General features: G+C 36.1%; 1 protein-coding gene across 3 annotated transcripts in view; it reads right to left on the bottom strand.

The window, feature by feature from the left end:
- The window catches only part of AIMP1 (aminoacyl tRNA synthetase complex interacting multifunctional protein 1), a 39,563-nt gene that overhangs the window by 8,946 nt on the left and 6,192 nt on the right, over positions 1-24,425 (bottom strand). For 2 of the 3 annotated variants that reach the window (XM_030023612.2, XM_030023619.2), the window contains exons 2-5: positions 11,396-11,529; positions 10,551-10,664; positions 8,087-8,245; positions 4,213-4,424 (exon numbers count right to left, since the gene is read on the bottom strand). In XM_030023612.2, coding sequence (XP_029879472.1) covers positions 4,213-4,424; positions 8,087-8,245; positions 10,551-10,664; positions 11,396-11,529 — 619 coding nt within the window. Of the gene's footprint in view, positions 1-4,212; positions 4,425-8,086; positions 8,246-10,550; positions 10,665-11,395; positions 11,530-17,084; positions 17,117-24,425 lie in introns of those variants that run through there. The other variant, XM_030023605.2, reaches the window with a different exon arrangement.

The following is a 24,425-nucleotide window of genomic DNA, read 5'->3' as shown; positions in this document are numbered from 1 at the left end:
ACAGGAAAGAAAAACCAAACTATCATCACATCATTCCTTTCTCTCCAATCACAGTGGCCCAAATATGTATGTATATTGCATGAGATTTGTGTATGAGAAGTTGATTACTATTACAAAATTAAGAAGTATCTATCAACATTTCAAACACAGATATTATCCCATCTTTTACTAGGAATTATCTTCAAATGCTTTCAAAAAACTGCTTTAATACTAACATGTGCACTGATTTCACAAATAAATGGTAAGAACACCCAAAAGGTTAAATAAATATTTTTATAAAACAAGAGGAAAACCCACCACAAGATGGTCAGCCAAACCCAGAACATTGCTATTTCAAGGTGTTTTTTTTTTTTTTCCTTTTTATTATAAGTGAATCAATTTTTAAACTGTCTTCAGATAAATGACAATTCCCTAAGGAGAGAGGAAAAAAAACTAGACCTAAATAAATGCTTCCTAACAATGCAAAAGTTTTTAGGTGGGGTTTTTTTGTGGTTTGTTTTTTTTTGTTTGTTTGTTTGTTTTGTTTTTTTTTAACTGGTTGTGCTAATTTCTATAGAAGGGACTTACTGTAATGTTTCCAGAAAACAGGGCTTCAATTACAATAGTAAGCCCCTCTGCATTCATGCATAATAAGCGCAAAAAAAAAAGTGTTTACAAACCATCAGGGAATCTAATATTTGGGCATCATTCTACCCACATTGCTCTTCAGAGATCTTTTCACAGTGAATGATAAATAAAACTCTGAAACGTGTCTGCTACAAAGAGTCAGATTCAGTAATGCTACTGATGGTCACTCTCTGTAACCCTGTAAGTTAGAGAAACAAAAGAAACAATCTAGCTTTCCAAAAGTAACTGTAAAAATAAACTGGGGAGTTTCCTGACAGATAAGATTGGGCAGAAATAATAATAAAAAAAAAAATAAATGGGGAGAAACCTGGCTCTCTTTCACAGTACATGAAAAGTTCTATCAGAAATACATGGTGTTACTGAAAAGCAGCTGAAGGCGACACAGATAAACAGTAAGTGTATGTTTCCTTCTGCATACGTATTATTATCCAGTAAAGCAAATTGTCATTAAGAACAATAGGGCAAATCTCTACGCTTAAAAGGACACAAACAGAAGCAAGTCTATGTCTACAGGGAACTGATTAAGGCTTTGGCATCTCAGGAGGTGTTTGATAGATAAATGAGCTGAGAATAAGCAAAGGAAATTCAAACGTTACCTCCTTGAAACAGTAACAACCTCCGCTGGCCTTCCAAAGAGCCAACCCTTTTGTTTCAGAAACCCAGTAACTTCAAAACTGACAACTCGACTAGTGAGAAACTGATGTAGTTTCAGTAAAAATGTTAGTTTTTACAGTTTCTATGGTTGGACACGCAGCTACTTCACATTCAGAATAAAACAACGCATTTTCCCAACATGCTGGTAGAATGAAGGTGGGGGGAGTGAAATAAAGCAAAGAAACTAAAATGAGGAAAAGTTAATCCTGAAGTTTACCGTATAGAAAGCCCAAGACCTTATCCTTGAAGCACAAGCATTAAATTGCTCTTTTTCTTAGGTAATCCTTGAAGTTACCTGTATAACTGACTATCAACTATCCCTCTATATCTCAAAATCAGGTATGACAGACTGCAATAGCTAATGAATAGTGTGTTGGTTTTAACTCATGATTGCTGTAAAACCAGAGTGAGTTGCAATGCCAACAGCAATAAAAAACCCCCCTCAATTTATTACATGCTTGTCTGGATCTTAAGTTTGCCAGCAAACATAATTTACAAGTCACAAGCTTGGTTACATAGATATTTCTATTTGTTTCATATCTGAAAAGAAACACAGTGGCATTTAATATGAGGAAAAAAAATGGTTTACTTTAAGAAAGGTGTCTTATATTACACAGAATATGTCAATAAGTTTACAGTTATGCTGTAGTCACTGTTCTTTATAATTTATGGAAACATGTTTTCCCTGCAGACTAGACAAAGAAAATTGGAAGATGAAGAGTATGTATAAAGAATATAATTACCACCCTAAGAAAAAGAAATATGAATTCCAGTACCATTTGTTAATTCCTGGGTAGAAAACACCCTTAAACAATGATCTAGAAAGAAAAAAGATGAAGCCATCTAAGTAGAAGGAAAAAGTTTCTGCTATAAAAATACAGTTCATAACAGATATAGCTGTAACGTATCCTCTCACAAGGAATGGTTGTAGGATAGTGTTTCTGGAGGCTGATTGGTGGCCTCTTCTCTTCTTGCTGAGTTTAAGATATATGCTGTGTATTCTTGTCCTTCCCTTCTGATCACTGACACAAGGATCTCTCAGGTTAAAGAGGATTTCAAGAGGTAAAAAAAGACACTTGAGAATTGTCTGAATTTCAAGAATGATTGCCTGAGACAGGTATTGATGCTAGGAGCAGAGATCTGCTTCAAAAACCCAAACGCAGTGGCAGAAAAGCTGTCAACTCCTGCTGACATTTCAGAATATTCTCCAATTGTTCCCAACTGCTGCTGAAGGAGCTCAGCACTGGCATGGTCCACCTTATGCTTCAGTTCCATATCCCTGTTACTGATGACACATATATCTATCTATACATGATATCTGAGGGTACAACTTTGGACTTGGCTTCACCACCATCAGTGGTGCACAAAACACAATGTACCACATAAAGTGGGCATACAGTAAGTTTTCACACCCACAAATAACTTGCACTGCATACTGAAATGTTAATGACGATACACATTGTGCTTCCTAACCAAAAGTAAAATCAGATGATACAAATACTACAGCCTCAAACACTGCTAAATTACCACATTAAACACTGCGGTCATAAATAGCTGAATTTTTGGTGAATTATGTCTACAGTACTTGATCTGATGTATACATTTTTATTTAAATATAGGGCAGCAGTCACATGCCAGGCCTTCACATTTTTGAACACTTAAAAAAACCAACAAAAAGCCCCCACCAAAAAAGATGGAAGCTTGCCCCTAAGAAATTACTTTCTAATAGAGACTTGTCGAACCAAAACCAGACACACAAACTAACTGTTCCCAAAGATGTGCAAGAACGATCCCTAATTCTCTGTTAATGAGTACTTTGGATTTTTTTTTCCAGACAGAAAGAAGGTTAAAGAGAAAAGACTGTTACTGCTGCTGCATTCTATATACTTAAGTTCATAAGTTTATTTAGAAAGGCTTTTGAGATGTTTTTTCTACATGCTTCCTTGAGAGCAGACTGCTAAGAATGAGCAATTTGAATTTTTGCCCACTGCAAATCCAGTAACTGGACACTATCAGGTGATCAGTGGGGAACAGTTATTGTATTCAGTAATTTTTTTCAGTTCAATAACTTTCTGTATCATAAAAACAATCACAATTTTAATTGCCTCCTACATTTGCAGTCTTACCATGGGGACAGGGCGTGAAAAGGGATTGAAAAGGCATTTGAGAAAATGTAGCTTTTCCACACTAAGATCAATTCCTTCATGACCCGTTTTGCAGTTGCTCTATACAACATTGTTTTAATTGCCAAGCTTGCATTTGAATTTAGAAGCAGACTTGAGTCAATTCCTCCCTTCCACTAACCCTGTAGAAGAGGTGTGAAAGGAAAATGTAATCTTGAAGTCTTAGGTTGCTCCCAGGACATACGTAAATCATGCATGTCAAACATAAAAGTGTATCAACTAAAAAAAAGTGCAGAGGCAGACTTTACCCTGGACAAGAAAGTAAAAACACACATTTTGTATTTCACTTTTGTTTAAGCCACTCACTGCCAGCTAAGTTAAATTTACATGCTCTTTGCTTTACTCCATGCCAAACACTTCAATGGGCTATAAAGAGAGCTAGAAGACAAAGGTTACAAAAGTTTGGATGATAGCAAAAAAGTTATTATGGGTTCTCTACTACACACTAGGAAACCTAAAGGAAGAGTCACATCTTTTTGCTTTAGGAGCTCACTGTGTACCAATGGCATCACAAAGGAGTCAGAATAAGATCCCAGGACAGGAGCACTGCAAGCAGAAAGGAACTGATTTGGGGTAAGGGTACTTCTCCATTTTCTAGTAAATGTTGTCAAGCATTACTTCCATTTGCATTTTATTTTTGTTTTCATGACTGTAAAAATCTTTTAGCAAAATGAAAACACATCCTATAAACAGATGAAGGCCTCAAGATAGCTTTTCCTTTCCTATCACTAAACAATTTTGTCAATACCTGATCCAGAGGAACATGTTTCACTAAACCGCTGACAACAGTCCTTGGGCTTGCTTCACCAACATCCACTTCTTCAACATACAGAGAGTCTGCATCCGGATGCTTTCCAGCAGTAATAATGCAGCCAACACGAAGATCCAGACGAGAAACATCTACAGGTTTTGCATCAATACTTCCAGCAGCTGGCTGCTGTTTCTTCTCCTTCTTTTCACCTATTAAAGAAAGTTTAGTTCATGAAATAAACATTAAAAAAGCATAAATAACGTATATGACTATTGCAAGGGAAAAGTGAGCTACAATCTCAGAAATGTGTAAATCCAGTGTAAAACACAAACAAAGAGTAAAGAGTTAGCACCTCTACTACCAGTTTCCAGTGAAGAATCATCATACACACTCCAATTTAGATTGCTACTACAAGTAATTACCACCTTAGAGGTATTTTGTTTGTAAAGGGAAGTCATCCTGAACTTTAAGTGTAGCAAACATGTATGTAGGTGACACATACACTCTGCCAAAGGCCACATCAATAAGCCTCATAGTAGTGTTTTAATAATTAGCAATTACCAGTAAGTCTTACCATGGTGTTTCACCAGCAAAGGGAAACCAGACAATCACAAGTCACCAGGTTACTAGTGCTTAACAACAGGTCCTAACTGTGGACAATGCTAACTCACTGCAACTGCACTGTTACAGTTGCAAAGCAACCCTTCAAGATGACCTTAGCTAATATCCTTCACTTCCCAAATATACTAGTGTGTGAATATGCTCATGGCTTACAAGGTTCCACTGATGCGGAGTCTTTATCCCATGGCAATGCAAGGGTTTATCATCACCCATACATACTGTATAGTATAAAACAGCAGTGAAGCAACACTCCCATACTCAGCTGCTTATTTAGATATTCCTTTCAAGATGAGCAAGTTACATCCAATTTGTATTTAAGACTGTCCTGTTTAAAAGACATTCAAGATTTGTTTAACAGCCAATCTCTGGGGGATTAAGAAATGTCTAAAGTGTTTACTTAACATAAGCATATTCTCTTATTCTTTCATCCGTGATAGCTTACATATTACTGTAAACTAAACTCCCTTCTTTAGGGAGCAAAAAAGGAAAAGTGGCTACAGCATGAAATTTAATTCATTTATCATTGCTCTAGTACAGGGTTGAAATTAAATAATACATTCAATAATAAAAAGGCAGTATTTTTTTTTTAACATAAGCAATAGCTCTTCAAAAATATTTCAGTTCATATATGATGAATATGATGAATAAAAAGCTCTAGTGTTTATGACTTATCTTTAGACTGTAATCTAATTACAACTAGGTTAATAAAACCAGTGATATATACAATAATTGAAGAGAAACTGAAGAACCCCCCCCCCCCCCCCCCAGAATAGTTAATATTTAATACCTAAGATCATTTCAAAGACCTGCCATCTTTATCCTTGGTATCATTCCTCACTGTTCTCCACTTCATGACATTTGTCTACAACGGTCTGGAGCTAAAAAATCAGCTTCTAGCACCCTATTTACTTCACTTTAAAGAAATTAAGTCTGTCACCAAATAAGGAAAAAGCTTTGCTGTGTACATGTCTGTACACAGCATATATACAGATGCACAGAAAACACCCATTTCAATGCTGCAGGCTAAGGAGAGAACTGCACTCCTCTGGCCTGTGTCAGAGTCAGCCCAGAATCAATATTCAGAGAAGCGTCACAGATGAAGTTTGCAAGAAGTACAACAAAGAGTATGGGAATAACCAGAAAGGAAACAGATGAGATAGGTGACAGAAAGCAAAGGCATTTGAGATATTCCATAATTTTGTCAATTTCAAGACTAAAAAACAAATTTTACATATTGGTTACTTTGTTAAATACTATACCTACAGTAGATGTTGAACTCCACAGAAATAGCCTGTTCAGGGCTTCTATTTAATGTTCATGCTATATTTCAACTTTTTCCAAATAGAGTCACTAGAAGGAAAGTCAAATAGATTGCTTTCCAAATTTAAGCCACTGTCCTAGTTTCAGCTGGGATAGAGTTAACTGTCTTCCTAGTAGCTGGTACGGTGCTATGTTTTGAGTTCAGTATGAGAAGAATGTTGATAACACTGATGTTTTCAGTTGCTGCTAGTAGTGTTTAGACTAATGTCAAGGATTTTTCAGCTTCTCATGCCCAGCCAGCGAGAAAGCTGGAGGGGCACAAGAAGTTGGCACAGGACACAGCCAGGGCACCTGACCCAAACTGGCCAACAGGGTATTCCATACCATATGACGTCCCATCTAGTATAGGAACTGGGAAGTGGGGGCGGGGAATCGCCGCTCGGGGGGACTAGCTGGGTGCCGGTCGGCGGGTGGTGAGCAATTGCACTGCGCATCATTTGTACATTCCAATCCTTTCATTATTGCTGTTGTCATTTTATTAGTGTTATCATTATCATTATCCGTTTCTTCTTTTCTGTTCTATTAAACTGTTCTTATCTCAACCCGTGGGTTTTGCTTCTTTTTCCCGATTTTCTCCCCCATCCCACTGGGTGGGGGGGGAGTGAGTGAGCGGCTGCGTGGTGCTTAGTTGCTGGCTGGGGTTAAACCACGACAGCCACTTACACAAGATGAGGGGAAATACAATACAAGAAAGTTTTATTTTTCCTTACCAACCAAATATGTGCTCTGTAGCCACTGAATACCTGAAGAAAACAGTTAATTGCCTGATATGACATGTGGCCTCTGCTTTTATATTTACAGCTCTGTGGAATACTGATGTGTCAAAGGCTGCAGTATATAAAAAAATATGAAGTTGCTTATAAGCCTGCATACAGCTTACCAGAAAAATCAAAGAGATACAGTGCCCTATCAGCACAGTATCCAAACTCTGAAAAGCTGTACAAATCAATTCAGAGAAAATTATTATTAATTTGCATTAAAAAATGATTGTAAAACATGAGTTCAAGTTACAAGATAGACACCTGTACTTTTGTGCAAGTGTAAAAGACATGTCTTTCTTTTCCTATTAAGACAGTTTGTTAAACAGAAGTCAATACAGACAGCTAAAAAAGAAAAACGGGAGGAAAGGTGTTAGGAAACCTACATACCCTTCTCCTACATTTCCTCCCTGTTGCCAAAACCAGATTATGCTATCTGCCTATGTCCTTTACCTAGCACCTCCTCTTAGCCACACAATTTTACCACTGTTGACATGGATGTACCTGATCAATTCTGATGGAACATCACTGCCTGTAAGAATTTTCCAGGAAAAAAAAAAAAAAAAAAAAAAGGCAAAAGCAGCATACTTGGAAGATGCAGAAAACTGCAATTTAGCACTCTTCCTTTAGTATTATGTTACGCTGTTATTGCTTGCAAGGTATTTTGCTGAGCTGATCTTCGCCTTTTGCTCGCACTGCTTCCATGGGGGGGAGGCAAGGGAGGAGGGCAGGAATCTAACTAAGCCTCAGAACAGAAAGACATCCAGTCTCCCACAAAACTTCTCTAAACTTTGTGTCATCCTCCTCCCTGCCCCGCCTTTTTTTTTTTTTTGTCCCTTCTCTCCTTCTGTGTGTGTATTTTGGTTTTGCTTTTTTTCCTGTTGTGAGGTTTTGGGATACCTTGGGGTTTTTTTTTGTTGTTGTTTGTTTTTTAAATAAGGGAGTTCAGTCACATTAAAAGAAATTTGGCATGTATCCCATTTAAGTAAGAATCTGTAGCTTACTTGATGGCCTTCATTAGGTTCAAGTACTTCCAAGATTTTAAGAGCTAGCACATGATTCTTCCTACTGTGGCTGTACAAACCGTTTTCTTCCGTGCCCAAAATGATGTAAAAGCAGTTACATAAATTAAATGCCTTAACTGTCTATCAGAGCTAAGAAAACTGAAGTACCTTTTTTTTCTACTTTTTCGTTCTTTTTCTTTTCTTCATCTTCACCTTTAATTTGATCTTTGGAACCAGGAGATGATGCAACTGCTGTAGGTTGTGGAACATCATCTGAAAACGAAGCTGTAGAAATGCTTGTACCAGGAGGAACTGCAATCTGTTTTACTAAAATCAAAACCACTGAAGTTAGAAGGGGTACCAGAATTTTGAAAACTATGACATTTTAAGTTTCCAACATAAATGAAAAAGTAGAGAAAACTGAAAATTTTGCTTAAAATACATAAACCCCAACTGCTGAGTAGTGAAGCACAACATTACAAATCACATTTCAGAACTCAACCTAGATACTATTATTCTGATCAGTTAAGAACAATGTCTTTCACTACGCATTTTTTAAACGGGAAAAAGTGCTAAACAGAAAAAAACATATAGAGCAAACGCCACCTCTTTTTGTAGTTCATTTCAACATCTAGTTATCTTGCTACTAACTCCTTATTTCTCATTTGTGTTTGTCTAGCTTCATTTTCTAGCTACTAGCTCATCATACTGGAGACTATTCCATAATTTGCTACACATACAATCATTTTTATGTTGTAGTCAGATCATTCCTCAACTTCTTTTTCTGATTAACTAAAGAAACTGAGCCTGAATAATCACATTCTAAGAAGTTACCTGCAGCCCTAAAATGATCTGTCGATTCCTCCCTCACTCCCCTTCCCTAAATTCTCCATGTTACCTTCACATTTCTTTTTAAACTGCTGATATAGAATTCTGGACATCATCTCACTATCAATCTTATCAGATGGAAACACAAGAAACACCTCACTTCTACATTCTGCTCTTCAGGAATCATATTAAGGCTTTTTACAAAATCATCGTACTGGGTGAGCATCATCAGTGTGCTAGGCAGTATCATCCAGGCTCCCTTTCCCAAGAAAGGTTAGACCAGATGGTCTTTCAAGGTCCCTTTCAAACTGGGCTGTTCTATGATTAATTACCGTTTGACAAATCCTTCTAGTGTTACTATTATACAGTTCTCCATTCTGCATACATACTTCTTTTTACACTTCAGACATTTATTAACTTCCTAAAGAACTGCACCATGTTTGTTGATACCCCCTCTCTTCAACACTGAAGTAATTTGCACAAATTGTGTTCTTACAAACATTTTTTTTAAATCATTTGAATCTGAGATTTATTGTACCAACAACCACTTGCTTGCTGTTTTGCTTGCTGATTGTGGGAAGACTTGTTTTTCAGATTTTCGAAGAAATATATCAAGTGATATTTTTGATGTTCTGAGTCCATCTAATTTCTGTTCTCAGCTACTCAATACTGTCAAAGCTAACATACACTAATTTACTTCAAAAGGAAAGATCTTAATTTAGTCCTACTACATTTTAGATAAACTAGCTAATAAAGGAAGATGCGTGTCAAGCTAAATATTAATTTCCTAGTCCTTTCTCATCTTGGAAAAAATAATATACCTTGAGACTTCTCTCTCAAGCATACCAGAGATTCTGTGAAATATCCTATGCCTGTCAAGAATCGCTGCAGACTAACAGACAATGGAGAAATACAAACTAATAGTTTTGTTTAGTACATGAAAGGGCTTTATTCATGCCCAAAGGAGAAAAAGAATTCCCTGCATTTATAAAATGCTAGTCTTTTTGAAGACTGAAGGTGTTTTACCAGTAAAGCATTCAGTATGGTTGAATGCTAGCATCCAGCTACAGTGGCTACTATCTCACCCAATTTACAGTACTGACAGCATGGGTAAAAATAGTAATAGCTGTTGAGGGCTGAGAGGCTTTCTTTGGAAATAATTTTAAAGAAGACACACTGGATCTGAAACACTCCAGTTTTGTTTTATACTCCTTTTTTAACATGAATTATATAATGATGGTGTGAGCTGAACAGAGGTATACAGAGGAGCGCGAAGAAGGAAAAACAGTGCAATGAAAGGCTGGTCTTACTAAAGCATGGAATCAAAAATTCAAAACACATTGTTTCTAATTTTACATTACCACAGATTTTCTACTAAGTCACTGCCCATCTGTACTTTGAACTATGGCTTGATTTTCCATAGGGATTTTTCAGTCATGCTAGATTAAATAGTCAGAGTATCAAGAAGTGTTAGACATTCAGCAATTTCTAAGGTATTATAATGAGTCACTCTCATCAGTCAAATTCAAGGCTTATTATGAAAGGCACTATACAAAAACATACAAAGAACCAGTTCCATGCCTGATTAAGATTTGGCATATGTACCTCTTAGGCTTGCAGCTTACTAAAATGTTGGAATTAAGTAACTTGTCATAGGCATGGAATTTAGGAAAATGCAGAATTTGTAAGAAATGCCATGAAGTCACATACAGAAAGATAAAAATCAAGAAGAATTAAGATAGTACAAAATATGATCAAAACTAACTAGATCTATGTTGTATGAGGATAGGACTTTTTTCCCCACCTCCATTTCTAATTTCTGCTTGAATCAGCTCCTGTTTCAGCCCTTCAATTTCTTTCTTCAGTTTAGCATTTTCCACACGGAGCTTCTTCTCTTCTCGGAGAGATGCCTGCAAGACTAGAGTTGACACGATATTAAAACCGATGGGTTTCAATAATTAGCATCATTTGGCAAACAGAGGTTTTGTTTTTAAAGAAAAGTGAAACATGGCGAGCCAAACACCAAAAAAGTGGAAACTTTCAGGGAGTGTATCATTAGAAGTATTTTGGAATAATTTTTTTGTTGATATAGCCATTTTTTACAATATTTATATACTCAAGTTGCCTCTCAATATACTAGCTTCTCAGCCCCCTAAATAGACTCACAAGAAAAAATTCCAAGAAACCTATTAGAAAAAGTTTGAACATGGTTGTAATACGGAGGACCTTAATTCACTGATACTGATATGTACAAAGTATCAAAGTTGAAGGTATGATACTCTTGAGAGAATCCCATAGTGGTGAAAAAGCAGTAACACATTCAGCCAAATGCATAGTCTCGTATTCTTCCCGACTCCCTTTCAACCCCCAAAGGGAATAGTGTCCTATCAAATTTCCATAATCCATTTGTGTCATTAATCCTTCGTCATTCAAGCCTTTTCTATTTCAGAATAAGCAGCTCCAAAAAAACCCACAAACCACAAGACAGTGAAGCAGTGCTATGATTACAAGCTTTATCTTAGAAAACTTGAAACACACTTAAAAAGCTGACAGCACCAATGAAGTTGTCCATGTTCTCAATTTTTCCTATGAGCATTTAATGTTAACCATCTGGTTAACAAGTTTATCATAAGATAGGTAATTCCTTACTAGCTTTCTCCTTGAGCAGTGCAACTTGTTGCTTGAGGTATTCAATAACTTGATCGGCCTCTGCACCCTTCTGCTCCAGTCTGTTCAGCACTACATTGTTGGCTGCCATCTTTACCAAGAAACGGGCTAAAAACCTAGACAAATAATAGACAGTCTAAAATTAATGACTTTTTAATGTAGTAATGCTACCATTTCTTACCACATGAAGCAGTTCTAAAATCAGTTGCTGAATAAGAAAATTTGTTAAGTGAACAAGCTGGGCTCCCACCTCCTAATGCAAAGCCCAAACAAAAAGCAACATTAAACAGAATCTGATGTTTGACAGCTGCTTTCAAGTATTTCAGAGGAAAAGCTACTCTTCTTCCCAGCTGCAGAAAACATGTTCTTCCTTCAAGAAACAGAAAGAATTCTACCTTCTCAGAACGAAAGGTCTTTATAAATCAGAAAAAAAAAAAGAAATAAAAGGGAAAAGGTTGGGCAGGAGAACACTGTATCCTGGTTTTAGCTGAAAAATTTATTAAGTATATGCAGAATTTTATTGAAACTAAGAAAATAGAAACATTGCACAAAAATTTCCAAACTATTCTAATAAATTTATTCAGAATATACTGAATAATTCATACACTATGGTTGTACATACATGAAGAATTTACTGTTATTTTACTTTTAAGCAGAATTGATCAGTACTTTTACTCATCTTAGATTAATACAACTTTTATTGCAAGTTTACACCTTCACAGTTATTTTAGCAATGATTTCAATTGTCTTATTTTGTTTCCACTGAAATGGAAGGCCAGGCACACAGGTAACATTAAAGAAGCAGGAAACACAAAAGACCAGTAAAGGTAAGAGCACAAATAAATGCATCTAACCTTCTTTTAGGATGTTCAAATCCTTTTACTGGGGTTCTCCTATGTTGCAGAAACTAGCTATGCCTTGTGTGCAGCCCTTATTTCTTGAAAGCTACCAAATTTGGCCTGCTTCTGACTCTGCAACATTTGTGTGTGACCATAAAAGCTCAAGTAGTAGCAACAGAATGATGAAATAGTCACTCGTATCTGCAGCAGATAGTGCTTTTACGCTCCCACTCAGTATATAGATGAAGAAAGAATCTGTACTAACAACTGCCTCATCTGTAAATCAAGAAAACTGATTACAGGCAGGAAGAAAAGAGGCCTTGCAGATCTTCACAAGCAACAGTGATGCAATTCCTGTGAATTTACCCATCAACTGCAACAAAGGGAAGAAGTGGTAAGAAAATAACAATCCACATATGTGCATTGGCTCCTCAGCTTTATCAGAGCCCAAAAATGCCTTTTCTCATATCAAATTGGCAGAAAACTTCCCATTTTATTGCAAGATTATTCTGACACTATGACCTAAGTCTGTTTATAACATACGAATATTCTCTGTTGGGATTTGAAACAAAAACCATGATAAAGACAAAATACATTTAGAATTAACTGAAAGGTGAACAAATACAATCACACTCATGCCAGTGTCAACATACCACCTTTGCTGCACTCTCAGTATCAACTTACATTTGACATCTGATCTTCTATTACAAAGAACTCATATATATATTTATTTATATATAAAAAAATATATATATTTTAAAAAAGGCAAAAGACAATGAATCAGGAATAGTGTAATTAAAAGTTCTCAAAGTAAAATTCACAAAGCCAGAGAGATACAGTAGTCAGATGATGCATGGGGTATATTACTCCTGCAAAAGTAAAGAATGAACCCACATCTTGCCACCTTTGCAATCTAATACAACAGAAATCTGTTTTACACACACAGTTTCACTTAAAGATGCAAGAGCATTACTGCCATCACACCTTCCACTCATCCACAAAAGATTTTTCTTTTAAAAGAAAGAAACTCTCAGAGAGAAGAGCAGTAAAATCATCTCTCCTGGACAAGTGAAGTAATCTTGAAGTAATTCAAATTCATCTCTGCTAATAAGAAAATAATTCTTTTTTGATGTGCAGTCTGAAAACAGAGGAGTTTAAAAAGGAAAACAGTGATTCCAATAAGTTACTGATTTAGATGTCAAATGGAAATAGACATAAAACTATTATGGCACAACACAGCATAATACAAAGCCTGGGGTATTACTGTCTGCATACCAGTAAGATTTCTTGCAAGCTACATATTCTCTCAGGGGAACACAATACTAACAGTGGAAACTTTGCCAACAACAGCAGAAATGCTACTAAAACTTCAAAGTGAATAGAATTGGTACATTTTATAGGTTTTAGCCAAGTTGGCTAATGAACTGAAGATCTGGAAATGAAGTTACATGATTACAATGGGTAGATATTTTCCCACTTGTCAAATAAATTTCTGTAAACCTAGTATTATAACAATAACACAAAGGAATAGGTATTTCCGATACTAATATAAAGAGCCAACAGGCTGAAATGAACTGCTGCACAGGCACAGGAACACATACAGCAGAGTGATAAAACTGTATCTAAAAAGGGCACGTAACTTTTAAGATCCACCCTGTATTATAAAACACCAACACATTAAAAACATTACCACTGCAACAATCAAAGGTTACAGTCAATGATTTTTTTGGACTTTTTTTAACCTATTTCCTTTGCCCTCTATTACCCTGACACCCCCCCCACTCCACACAAAAAAAAACCCCTCAAACAACCAACTCCTATTGGTGATACACGAACTAACAATAGGAAAGAAAACCAGGAATAATATAGCTTAAAAACCAGAATCGTATCTTATTACAGATACATTTTCTGCAAAACAGGTCAGAAGGTTCCAGGGGCCACGTGAAAGTAAAATCACATCATACAATTCTGCCTAACAAGCCGCTTTCCCTTCAAACAAAAAATACTTTTGAAACAAGTAAGGAGTAGCTATATTCAGACCTTCTGAAAAGGGTAACCTCCTGAAGTTACCTGGTTGCTCAGCTAAGGGAAACTGCTTAATCTCAGACCTCTGAGACTACTTTGCTACCTGCAAGACATCCAGAACTGCTCTAAAACTCACTTGCTCCACTATAATGGAACACAATCTTCAGATGAAAGACTCAAGTCCTGCAGTTATTCATGAAGTTACATATCAAGACATAGAAGTTGTTTAATTTCTCATCATTCTAACTGCTGATTAAGAGTTGCCTATCTTTTTTTAAAGAGAAAGCACTGCCTCCTGTGGTCCTCTAAGTAGGTGCTGTACACTCACAGGAGAAAACAGGCATTATTCTGCTTTGTTTCTCAAGAACATGTAATGTGAAAGGGTCCCCAAAGTGGCAAACTCTCTATAATAAATCAAGACTTCTCATATAGTACAAATTACCCCAAAATTTCAACATGTTTTACAAATATTGGTTTATCGACATTGGCCTTGACCTTAGAACATATCCAGATCAAAAAGTGAACACACCAAGAAGATGCTAAAAACATAAGCCTTGTTGTCGCTTACTCTTCAATATTAATATTCTGTTTTTAAAAGCAAGAAAAAGCCAAAACCCCCACAAAATTGATGACAAGATTTAAACCTTAAACTCTAAAAATTGGGTTTGGAATCTATCCATAGTCCGAACATGGAACCAATTACTTTTCACTATTGGAAAAGAAATCATTTAACCAAAAAAAACCGAAATTGGAAGCCAACTGATTCCCAAACCCTAAAATAATTAGCTCTAAGTATTCCTTTTTCCAGCTGGAGGTTCAAAAAAGCTCAGCACTTCGAAGCTCCCAGCTTTTTCTTGCGATGCTTTGTTAATGTCAACACACACAATTACTAACTGTACAAGATCTAACCTGCAGGCTGCTTAGTAAGATTTACTGCCTACAGATCAACATGCACTCCATCTATGTATCAAGTACATCTATGACAGTGATGCTGCTTTATTTCAGCTTTTTCAATTCAGTGAAGTTTTATGCTGCTCTCTTAGGTGACAGGCATCTTACTTCTTGTTCTCCTTCTTTGCCACGGGCCTTAACGCAACACAATAATATGCCACGCACATTTCAGTTGGTCACCCTGACCATGTGTTGAGACAAAAAGTTGCTGAATTTTGTCTCAAATGATGTAAACCAAAACAAAATCACCACAACTGCCTGCTTCTCCTCTGCTGTTCTCCCACACACACACATTAACTCCTCCACAATAAGAGGGTAAACTTTCACAGCTCACCACACCTAGGCAGCATTCTCTGTAGCACAGCTGCTTCACTATGAACCATCATTGCTCTTCGCCTTGTGCTAGCTATGGAGGAATCAAGTATTTCTACAGCAAAGCCAATCCTACTGATCTTTAGCAAAGAACAGACAACAATCACAAGATGGCCCAGAGAGCATAAACATATGCCTTACAGAGAATGCCATGTTTATGAATAGCTGCCAACCAAGACCTAAGATCAGGCAAGGAGCCACTACAGGAGAAAATAAAAGTCTGCAAAAAGACACATTTGCTTTTCAATTGAGATGCTCTGTTCAAATTAAAAGTTTGTCATTACGAAGCAGAGCCAGTGGGATCAGCCTTATTCTAAAAGTTATCAACAACACAAGGGCAATTTCTCCAATGCTAAATAAAGTTAATTAATTTAAATTATAGAAAAATATTTAATGGCAATTTCTCTTTCTAAGCTTTTGGTCTTAAGTTTCAAGCAGCCCTTAAATTAAATTCCTTTTCTTCTTCTGTGAGATGTCTCAAGACGCTCTGTTGTGGCCAACTTGTATAGCAAAGTATTCTAGTTTCTGTAAAAGACAGAAAGTATCAACAATCACTTTGTTTCTGCAAGAAGTGCGTTCAAAGACTTCTTTCTATCTGAGCATCTCCTTTGAGTATGGCCACTTCTGGCAGACAATCTTACAAAAACCCATAAATATAACAGAAAGTGCCAGCTGTTTGCCAGATTCTGCTTTCCTGTGCTTTGCACTTCTATGAACAGTCAGGACACAGTGAATCAGCTTTAAGAATCTCACATCACACCTTTTTATTCTGTAAAGTAAGGTACGGTAATGAGCAGTTCAAAATAGAAGGAAAAAAAAGAGTGGAACTATGTTACCTTTTGCTAAACCAAAGTATCAGTGCAACTAGGAAATTGTTGTAACTTGTCCCATCTCCTTTCTCAGAGAAGCAGGATTCATACTTTAAAAAAAATCAATTCTCTCTTACAGGTTTCTCCTAACTTCTCATAAAGTATTCTAGACCTGATGTCATAAACATCCTTGGCTAAGATTCACAATATCTGATTTGATTCCACATTTTTGGTAGATTAACTTCAGGTTTAGTTTTCAAAACTATGAAAATTTAAACTATTAAAAAAACAAACACTGAGGAGAGCTACAACTGATTAGTTTTGAGATCAAATCTTGGTTTTGACTTCATCATCTCCCTACTTCACTCTAAAAACACAGAAGATCAATAGCAGCTCTCAATTTGTCATTAGGGAGGCAATGGTCTACAACATTTAGTTAAAAATTTGCAATGATATAATTCTATTGCTAGGACATTTTGGAAATCAGCTATATTCAAGTTTCATGCACTTACCTATCACTACTGCAAAAGGTTGGGTGTTTCACTGGTTTTATACCTGTTACACATTGTAAAATGCAATCATGGCTTTTACACCCAAATATTCCTTCTCAGGAAATGCAATTCTAAAAGATTAAATGTTTCTGGACTTCAAAAGACAGAGAAGAATCAGATTTACTTATCAGAAACACAGGTCTTCCACAGTGTCATCTGTGGAAACATACAATTCCTCAATCACAAAATAGAGTAAAAAGTGAAGCTGTTCACAAACAGGTTTCAAAAAATGTGCCTTTTAAACCAATATACAAATAGACTAACGTATCAGTAAGCAACAATATAATGCTGAGAAAGAAAACAGAAGTATCTTAGATACTAGATACAACTTTTACATTGCTTGAGACTACTTAATCACAATAAAAGCCCTAGTTCCCTTGTTACAACAGAGCAAAAAGACATCGTGCACCACCTTACACTTAAATATCATTTCACCCATGTTGAAAAGACAGGCGCATACCAGTTAAGATTTAACTACCTGCTCATCTGTCTTTCAGAATTAAGCATATTGTTAGCTCTGTAAGGGAAGAATGTAAGTTTCCCGAATCTCACATTGTCAAAGTAAGTTAATACAACTAAAAATACAGTTGAAGGTCCTACACAAATATGCGTAATCAAAACATAGATGCTCACCTAGGTCCTTCTCCACACACAGCAAAGGAGACCTACCAAAATATTTTTGGCAGAAAAATGGCAAACACTTGAAAAGCAAGAGCTAGCAATGATAGCACAATTAAAAAACAAAACAAACACACAAAAAAAAACCAAACCCACAAAACACCAAACCAAGAACACTGTATTTTTTGTCAAGATTTTGAGCAATATTGATAAATTGCAGTGTAAAAACTCAAAATCTAGAAATTATTACCAAATAAATCACCATGGAACCTCATTTTTGACTCTCAGTACTAGATCAGTGATCCCCTATCGGGTACTAGGAATGCGGCACCATAAAAGATTAAATGAAATTTGCACTATTATCTTTGTATTTTGCTAAAGAAACAATGCTCTTTTTAATATGAGTAAAATGGAATTACAGCCTAAAACATAAGAGGGTAATGTATGGTGATACAGTTTTGCAGACTTAAAATTCTTACATCTTTTTGCAGTTGTATCTTCCTCATTCTCCCCAAACGATTGCTATAACTGGGGCTTTAACAGTTGAACAGCCCAATTATTATTCTTTTTTTTTTTTTGGAGCACTTAAGTGCAATTTTCAAAGTATTCATAAACTATAAACCCCTGTGTAGTCAGTATTGAAAACAATTTGCCAAACAGCAAATCATTAGGCAAAGTTGTACATTTCTGCCATATGTTATATCAACTCACATCTTTTGCACTGAGAGAGAATAATTGCTTTGCAGATTTCCAAACTAACATGTCTAACACAGTCCATCCAAGAAGCAATGCCAGCCCTAAGGAATGATTTGCTAGCTCTGGAGACTACAGTCCAACCCTTCTGGCTGCCAGATAAATCAGGCTCAATCGCAGCTGCAGACAGGTCTTTTAGTAGTCCTAAGAGCCTACCCCTCCCTATTTTAAAGGGCTGTAAATAGTAAAAACACACACAACCAAACTTTTTCATATTGAAAAACACTGCAGCATGAAAGAGATTTTTAAAAATATGATGAACATTGCACAAAAAAAGGCCCATCCACTGGTATCAATTTTGAGACAACAGAAATTCCTCAGTAATTATTATTTTTAAACATGAAGACAGGTCTGTCTTGAAAGGGAACAATGTACCAAAGTCACAAGCAAGTCACTGCATTAATGAGACAGGCAAAAATCAAATCTATGAGAAGCAATGACTGAAGAAGCAAGACAGGCAAATGTTAGAACAAATAAAGGTAGAAGCATGAAATTTTTACTTTTAGAGTATTATGACAGGCTTAATTTGAATTAAAATGGATCTGTATGGTAGACATCATTAAAAACTGAATAATCAGAAGTAAAAATTATTTTGTTCAAGTTTGCATTTCAAGACTTGGTAGATGCCACAACATATTAATTAACTTCATCATATCTTAATACACTACAGCTGCAACATTCAAAAGGATAAGGTAAGTTAAGAGTACTTGCAATTTCATTCACATCCCCGCTGTAAGCTTGTGCTAAATTTGTATTCAGGGAGAAGTTTCTACTAATGCTTGTCTCTGTCCAATTCTGGTTTAACTTTGTACTCTTTCCCACCTCTGAGCAAACACCCCAAGGACTAAACAAAGCAGAGACAAGACTACAAGGAGTTCTGTGCAGGTTAAGATGAAAGTCAAGTGATTTGGATGTGGTTTGTAACAAAATTTTTGCCTTCAGAGCTACCAAAAATTTTCAGTAACAAAGACTGTATACAAAGTTATATGTAACTTTATTTATTAATCTGAGAAGACTGCCCAGTAATTCAATAGACATGGATGGCTCACAACATGGCTCAAGAAAACCAACTTCTTTGCACTGCTTGACTTAAGCCTCAACAGGTTACACACCCACTACATCTGCCAGGTCCCCTGGAAGTTCAGTAGAGATTCATCTGGTTGTGTTTTATAGCGCAGTCTGAAATTTAAGTAGCAGCTCATATGCCAAAACAGTTGGACAGCCTTATGTATTTTTTCAGCAGTGTGTATCTTTTGGATCCCGCTACATTAATATTTTAATAGTACTATCAGAATCTTATGATAAATGATCACCACACGCAAAAGGAATTCTCACATAAATCCCATGATGGAAAAGATGCAACAGCCACAACATGCTACCCTGTTTCTTTGACTTTAAGCACTGATTTCGAAATGCCAAATTCATCCAATTCTTTGGAACAGAAAGTTTGCATCAAAAATTGACAGGGTTGTTTGGTTTTTTTAATTTATAAAAGCTTAATTTTTCAAACCACAGTGTATCTAGTGCCTACCACTGAATAAAGAAAAAAAAAAAAAAAAAAAGTAGCTGCTATTCATGCCTCAGAGCATCCTCATAAAACTTCCTTGACAGGTGATGGACTTTACTCTTACAGACACACACATATGCCTATAAATTCAGAAATATAAGCAGACTCAGCTGCATCTGGACAAGTCTGCAAGGTCAGCATAAGCCACAGGAACTTGAAGAATCTGTACTGTGGTTCAGCCTCTAGGGTTTTACTGGGGAGTGAAAGCTTTAGATTATTGTTATAACTACAGAGTAAACTAGCCATAAATCAGACAGCAGAAGAATAATCAGAACTGCACTGAAATCTACCTGTTGATACCAAGTAGAACACTTTCTCAGGTATTTTATTGATTTTTGTAACTTTATCCTAAAAAAGTGAGCATTCACATTACCTCCTTAATTAAGAACAGACACAGCAGTTATAAAAAGGTAAAGAAGAAAGAAATGTTTACCCCCTCTCCCTAAGACAGGTCTCACTTGAGAACAAAAATATATTTTAAAAGTATCTCTCAAAATCAATCTTTTTCTTTTGGGTCTATCAGAGCAATAAGTATAATAACCCTCATCAAAAACCCTAGCTGCTAAAAAAACATTTTTAAAGATATGTCCTCCTCAGAAACTTGAGGACTTCGGAAATAAGAACACCATTAGCAACATATTTTATGTCAGCAATTGTCTGCAAAATAATGCTATTGCTTAGGTGGTTCACAGGAACATTGATCCCTTTTTTCAATTTTAATTCACAATACTCAACGTCTGAAACCTGCCTACTAGTTATCTTACTTAGTTCAACTGTAGCAAAAAAAGAATCCTGAAATTTATTACTTTTATGCCAATATCGGCTTTTCTATATGTAAAAGTAGTATCTTGTAGCACAGCTAAAGGAAAACAGGATTTAACCATTCAGCTAATGCAAGTGCTAAGGTTAAAAATAACCATTATTTATTCATGAAAGCATTCAGCAGACATCATGCAGATGTACAGCAAAAGAATAAATGTTCTCCAACTACAACCGCATTAACAATTGCTGGTATTTACTGAGGCAGAAACTTTAGGTATTCTTTTATGTGGGCCAAATAAAAGCTGAAGAAAATTAAACCTGAAAATGTGCGTGTGTGTGCATGTGTCTGTGTGTAATCAATGCAAGAATAATGGCGAACATCTCTTAAAGGGGAGCAACAAAGCTGTCAACCAAAGCTTTAAGGGGAAAGGCAGTCCTTGCCGAACTTTGACCCTGCAGCTGCAGTATCTTATTTGCACAGGCAAAACTCTCCCACACACATTCAACAACCCAGTTTCGTTCATCACACAAATAACTGTACTTTCCAGTGTTGAATTTACTCACGTAATACAGGACAATATTTTAATGAAAATCTTCTATAAAAGATACTAACTTACCCTGCACAGAGACTATTATTTATTCAGCTGTGGAGTAAAAAGTCTAAATTAACTTTTAAGTCTAAAGTGGGATGACAACAACCGATCCTCAGCAGCCAGAAGCAGTTACATGTCACTTCAAAACCACGTGCCAGCAGTATCTACTACTGCATATTCCTGGCATCAGCCTCAAAATACAGGTCTCTCCTTCCATCACGTACAGAGTGAAGAGACTTAAAATTCCTAGCAAGCATCTCATCTACTTACAAAAATCTTCAGATATAACTATTAAATATTGTAACCACCTACATTTTGGATCAATGATTTTAACTTGTGTGGTAGAAATACAGAGAATATCTTTTCCCTTTTGGAGATAAAAGAAAGGAACTCTCTAGAAAAAAAGTTTTCAATACATTTACATTTCTACAGGTGAAGACTTTGCTATTCCCAGCAAGAAAACAAACCAATCAACTTCTGAAGCAAAGACTGTACAGCAACTACCTGTCAAATCATTTCTAACTATAGTGCACAAAGTAACAATTCAAAGGATACTTGAAATCAAAATGCCAGCTTTCCTTTCACTCAGATGCAAACATCCACCAAAGGATTATATTATTACATAGCTATTTCAGATCTACTGATTTGAAACAAAACAAATTTTTACAGAAGGATGTTCCTTGTATTAAAAAAAATCCCACCACTTTCTTCTATACAGCAAATGATGCTTATATTTAAAAGTTTTTTTCTTTTTAAAAATGAGAATCATTTAATTCTTATTAAGAGAACCACTGCTCAGATTTTTTATGCTTATTTCACATTTTGAAAACCAAATCAGTTTGCAGAGACAGATAAATCAAATGTAAACCCCAGACTACTGCAGTTATTCTAGCTGACACACAGAAATGACCTTCCCAAACCAAAGAGAGCGATCTTGAAAGTGTTATTTCTGACCTGAGTTGTTTTCCATATTCTAAACCAGAGGGGCGCATCAGGAGTTTTTTGGTTACAGGACAGTGCCCTCACCTTCTTCATCCCTCTATTAATTTAACATCACATGCATACATTCATGAATAACTTCTCACAAGAATGTTCACACACTGCTACTGAAAAGAACTAAGTCAGGAACACCACTGTTAGTAAGTATCTGGTTTTATGAGCACTTGATAACCCACTTTCGAAGTGAGTGTACTCAGTAGTCCTTTGGGCACAGTCCAGAAGAGCAACATGGTTACTGAGTTAATAGTATGTTAGTCTAGCTAAACTTCTGGACCACATCTTCTACAAATACTTAAGTACTGCTTGAGAGAAAGCACAGCAATATTGTATCTTTTAATGGTACTAAAAAAGTAAGCAGTCCTGTAATTGTCTTTCAGAACCTTCTTTGTATTTGTATGTAGCGAGAAGCATTTTAGGTTCACAGCTTTTAAAACTTCTAGAATGAAAATTATTTCCCCCTCTTTTAATACTAGATCTGTGCAGAGTAAACAAACAAACAAACCACTTGTGCACTTATCTTGGACATTGAGAGGGCTGATGTCAGCTATTAAGACTGATGGTATCCGACAGAAAAATCCTCCAAGCAGCTTTTGGGAAATAGCCATATCTCATTTACAGATACAAAGCTTCTTTTGTTTCCACAGTTTAAGATAAATTGAGCTAAATTCTAATTTTGCTGTGCTGCAAATTATTCTATTAAAAACCCAACTATTTTAAAACATTTATTTTCAATTAGAATATTTTGGTTTCACATCTTCAAAACTTGCAAATGCGCAGGTGAGTTCTCAGTAAAATTTAATTATAAACTATATGTAAAGGAAAAAAAAAACCAAACAAATTGTGCCTCATTCTTATCATTAGCATTATTTTATAGATGGTCATATGGATGTGAAATTACTTATCCACTGTGATGTAGCAGGCTAATTCAACCCCTAAGAAAAGATTAATTTCCCTGGTGTACAATTCAGTGTCACATCCTAGTTGGCAATGGTGACTTCCTTAGTGTGTGACTGTTACCAATTACTAGAGCACTTCACAGAGAAGGTTCCAAACCTTACAACAGGACAAGCACAAATGTGAACTTACAGCCTTCACTCCAGAGCAGCTGATACCAAGCCAAATGTAGTGCCTCTTGCATGCCATGTGCAAGCCTGTGCACTCTTGTGGGAATAGCAGTCCCTAGCTGCCCCGGCTAACTGAACAGCTGAAAAGATCTGCTCACTTATCTTCAGAGGCTGAAACAAGATGCCACTACAAAGCTGTATATTAAACCATAATTGAGAAATACTCTGGGATAGAAACCAGATCCAATAGCCATGGATCATTTCCGAGAGAGGGTCCTGAAGTCAGAGACTAATCTTTAAACTATTAATTCATACTCAGTTGAAGTTATGTTGGGAAAGCTCCTGATGAGAAGGAAATGGAAATAAAAGTCTTCTATAATGGGTAGTTTTATGCCAAAAGATTGTACCAAATGATCTCAAGAAGAGATTTGCTAACTCGAGGCAATTTTTGATGATGTTTTATGCATTGCCAGCTGCTTTCAAATCTAAAAAGCATCTCAGAATCTGTCTGCTTTCAGATAATTAGGATATGAGACAACACACCAGGGAAGCAGTTATGAGAGGAATTCAATTTTCCTCTAATCCAGCATAGAACCTCCGTCAGGTTTTTTCCAGCATTCTGAGGAAAGAAGAATGGGTTCTTCTACATGAATTGTGTTTAACAGATGATGGTTAAATACAGTAGATATTGCTTTCTAATATGAATGCTAGTTTCAATTTCCCTCTACAGTTTTTGAAGTCAAGGAACAGTTCCTAAGTTGTTAGTTTATATAAAGTGGCATAAGAATTTGTATACAAAGTTGTGGAGCATAATAAAGATTGTAAAAGCTAGGTCAGCAGAAGGTATCTCTTTTGTGGAATTTCTTTCTGAAAATTGTACACAGCAAAGAGGAATTTATCCAATTCCCATTTCAGTAAGGTATCAAAGTCATTTTCTTTAGAAACACCAAGTGTCAACAAGTGTTACAGATGCCTACTGATGCATTTAATCATCAAAGTAGATCCATTTCAGACTATCATGACTCTAGGTTGTAAATGTAACTTAAGAGAAATCTTATCTTTCATCTTGGTAGGCAAAGATGATTCCTTCACTTATCCCTCTAAAAGTA

The sequence above is a fragment of the Aquila chrysaetos genome, chromosome 1, assembly GCF_900496995.4.
Source record: "Aquila chrysaetos chrysaetos chromosome 1, bAquChr1.4, whole genome shotgun sequence".
In the NCBI taxonomy this organism is placed as follows: Eukaryota; Metazoa; Chordata; class Aves; order Accipitriformes; family Accipitridae; genus Aquila; species Aquila chrysaetos.
This window is presented reverse-complemented; position numbering and strand designations above follow the sequence as displayed.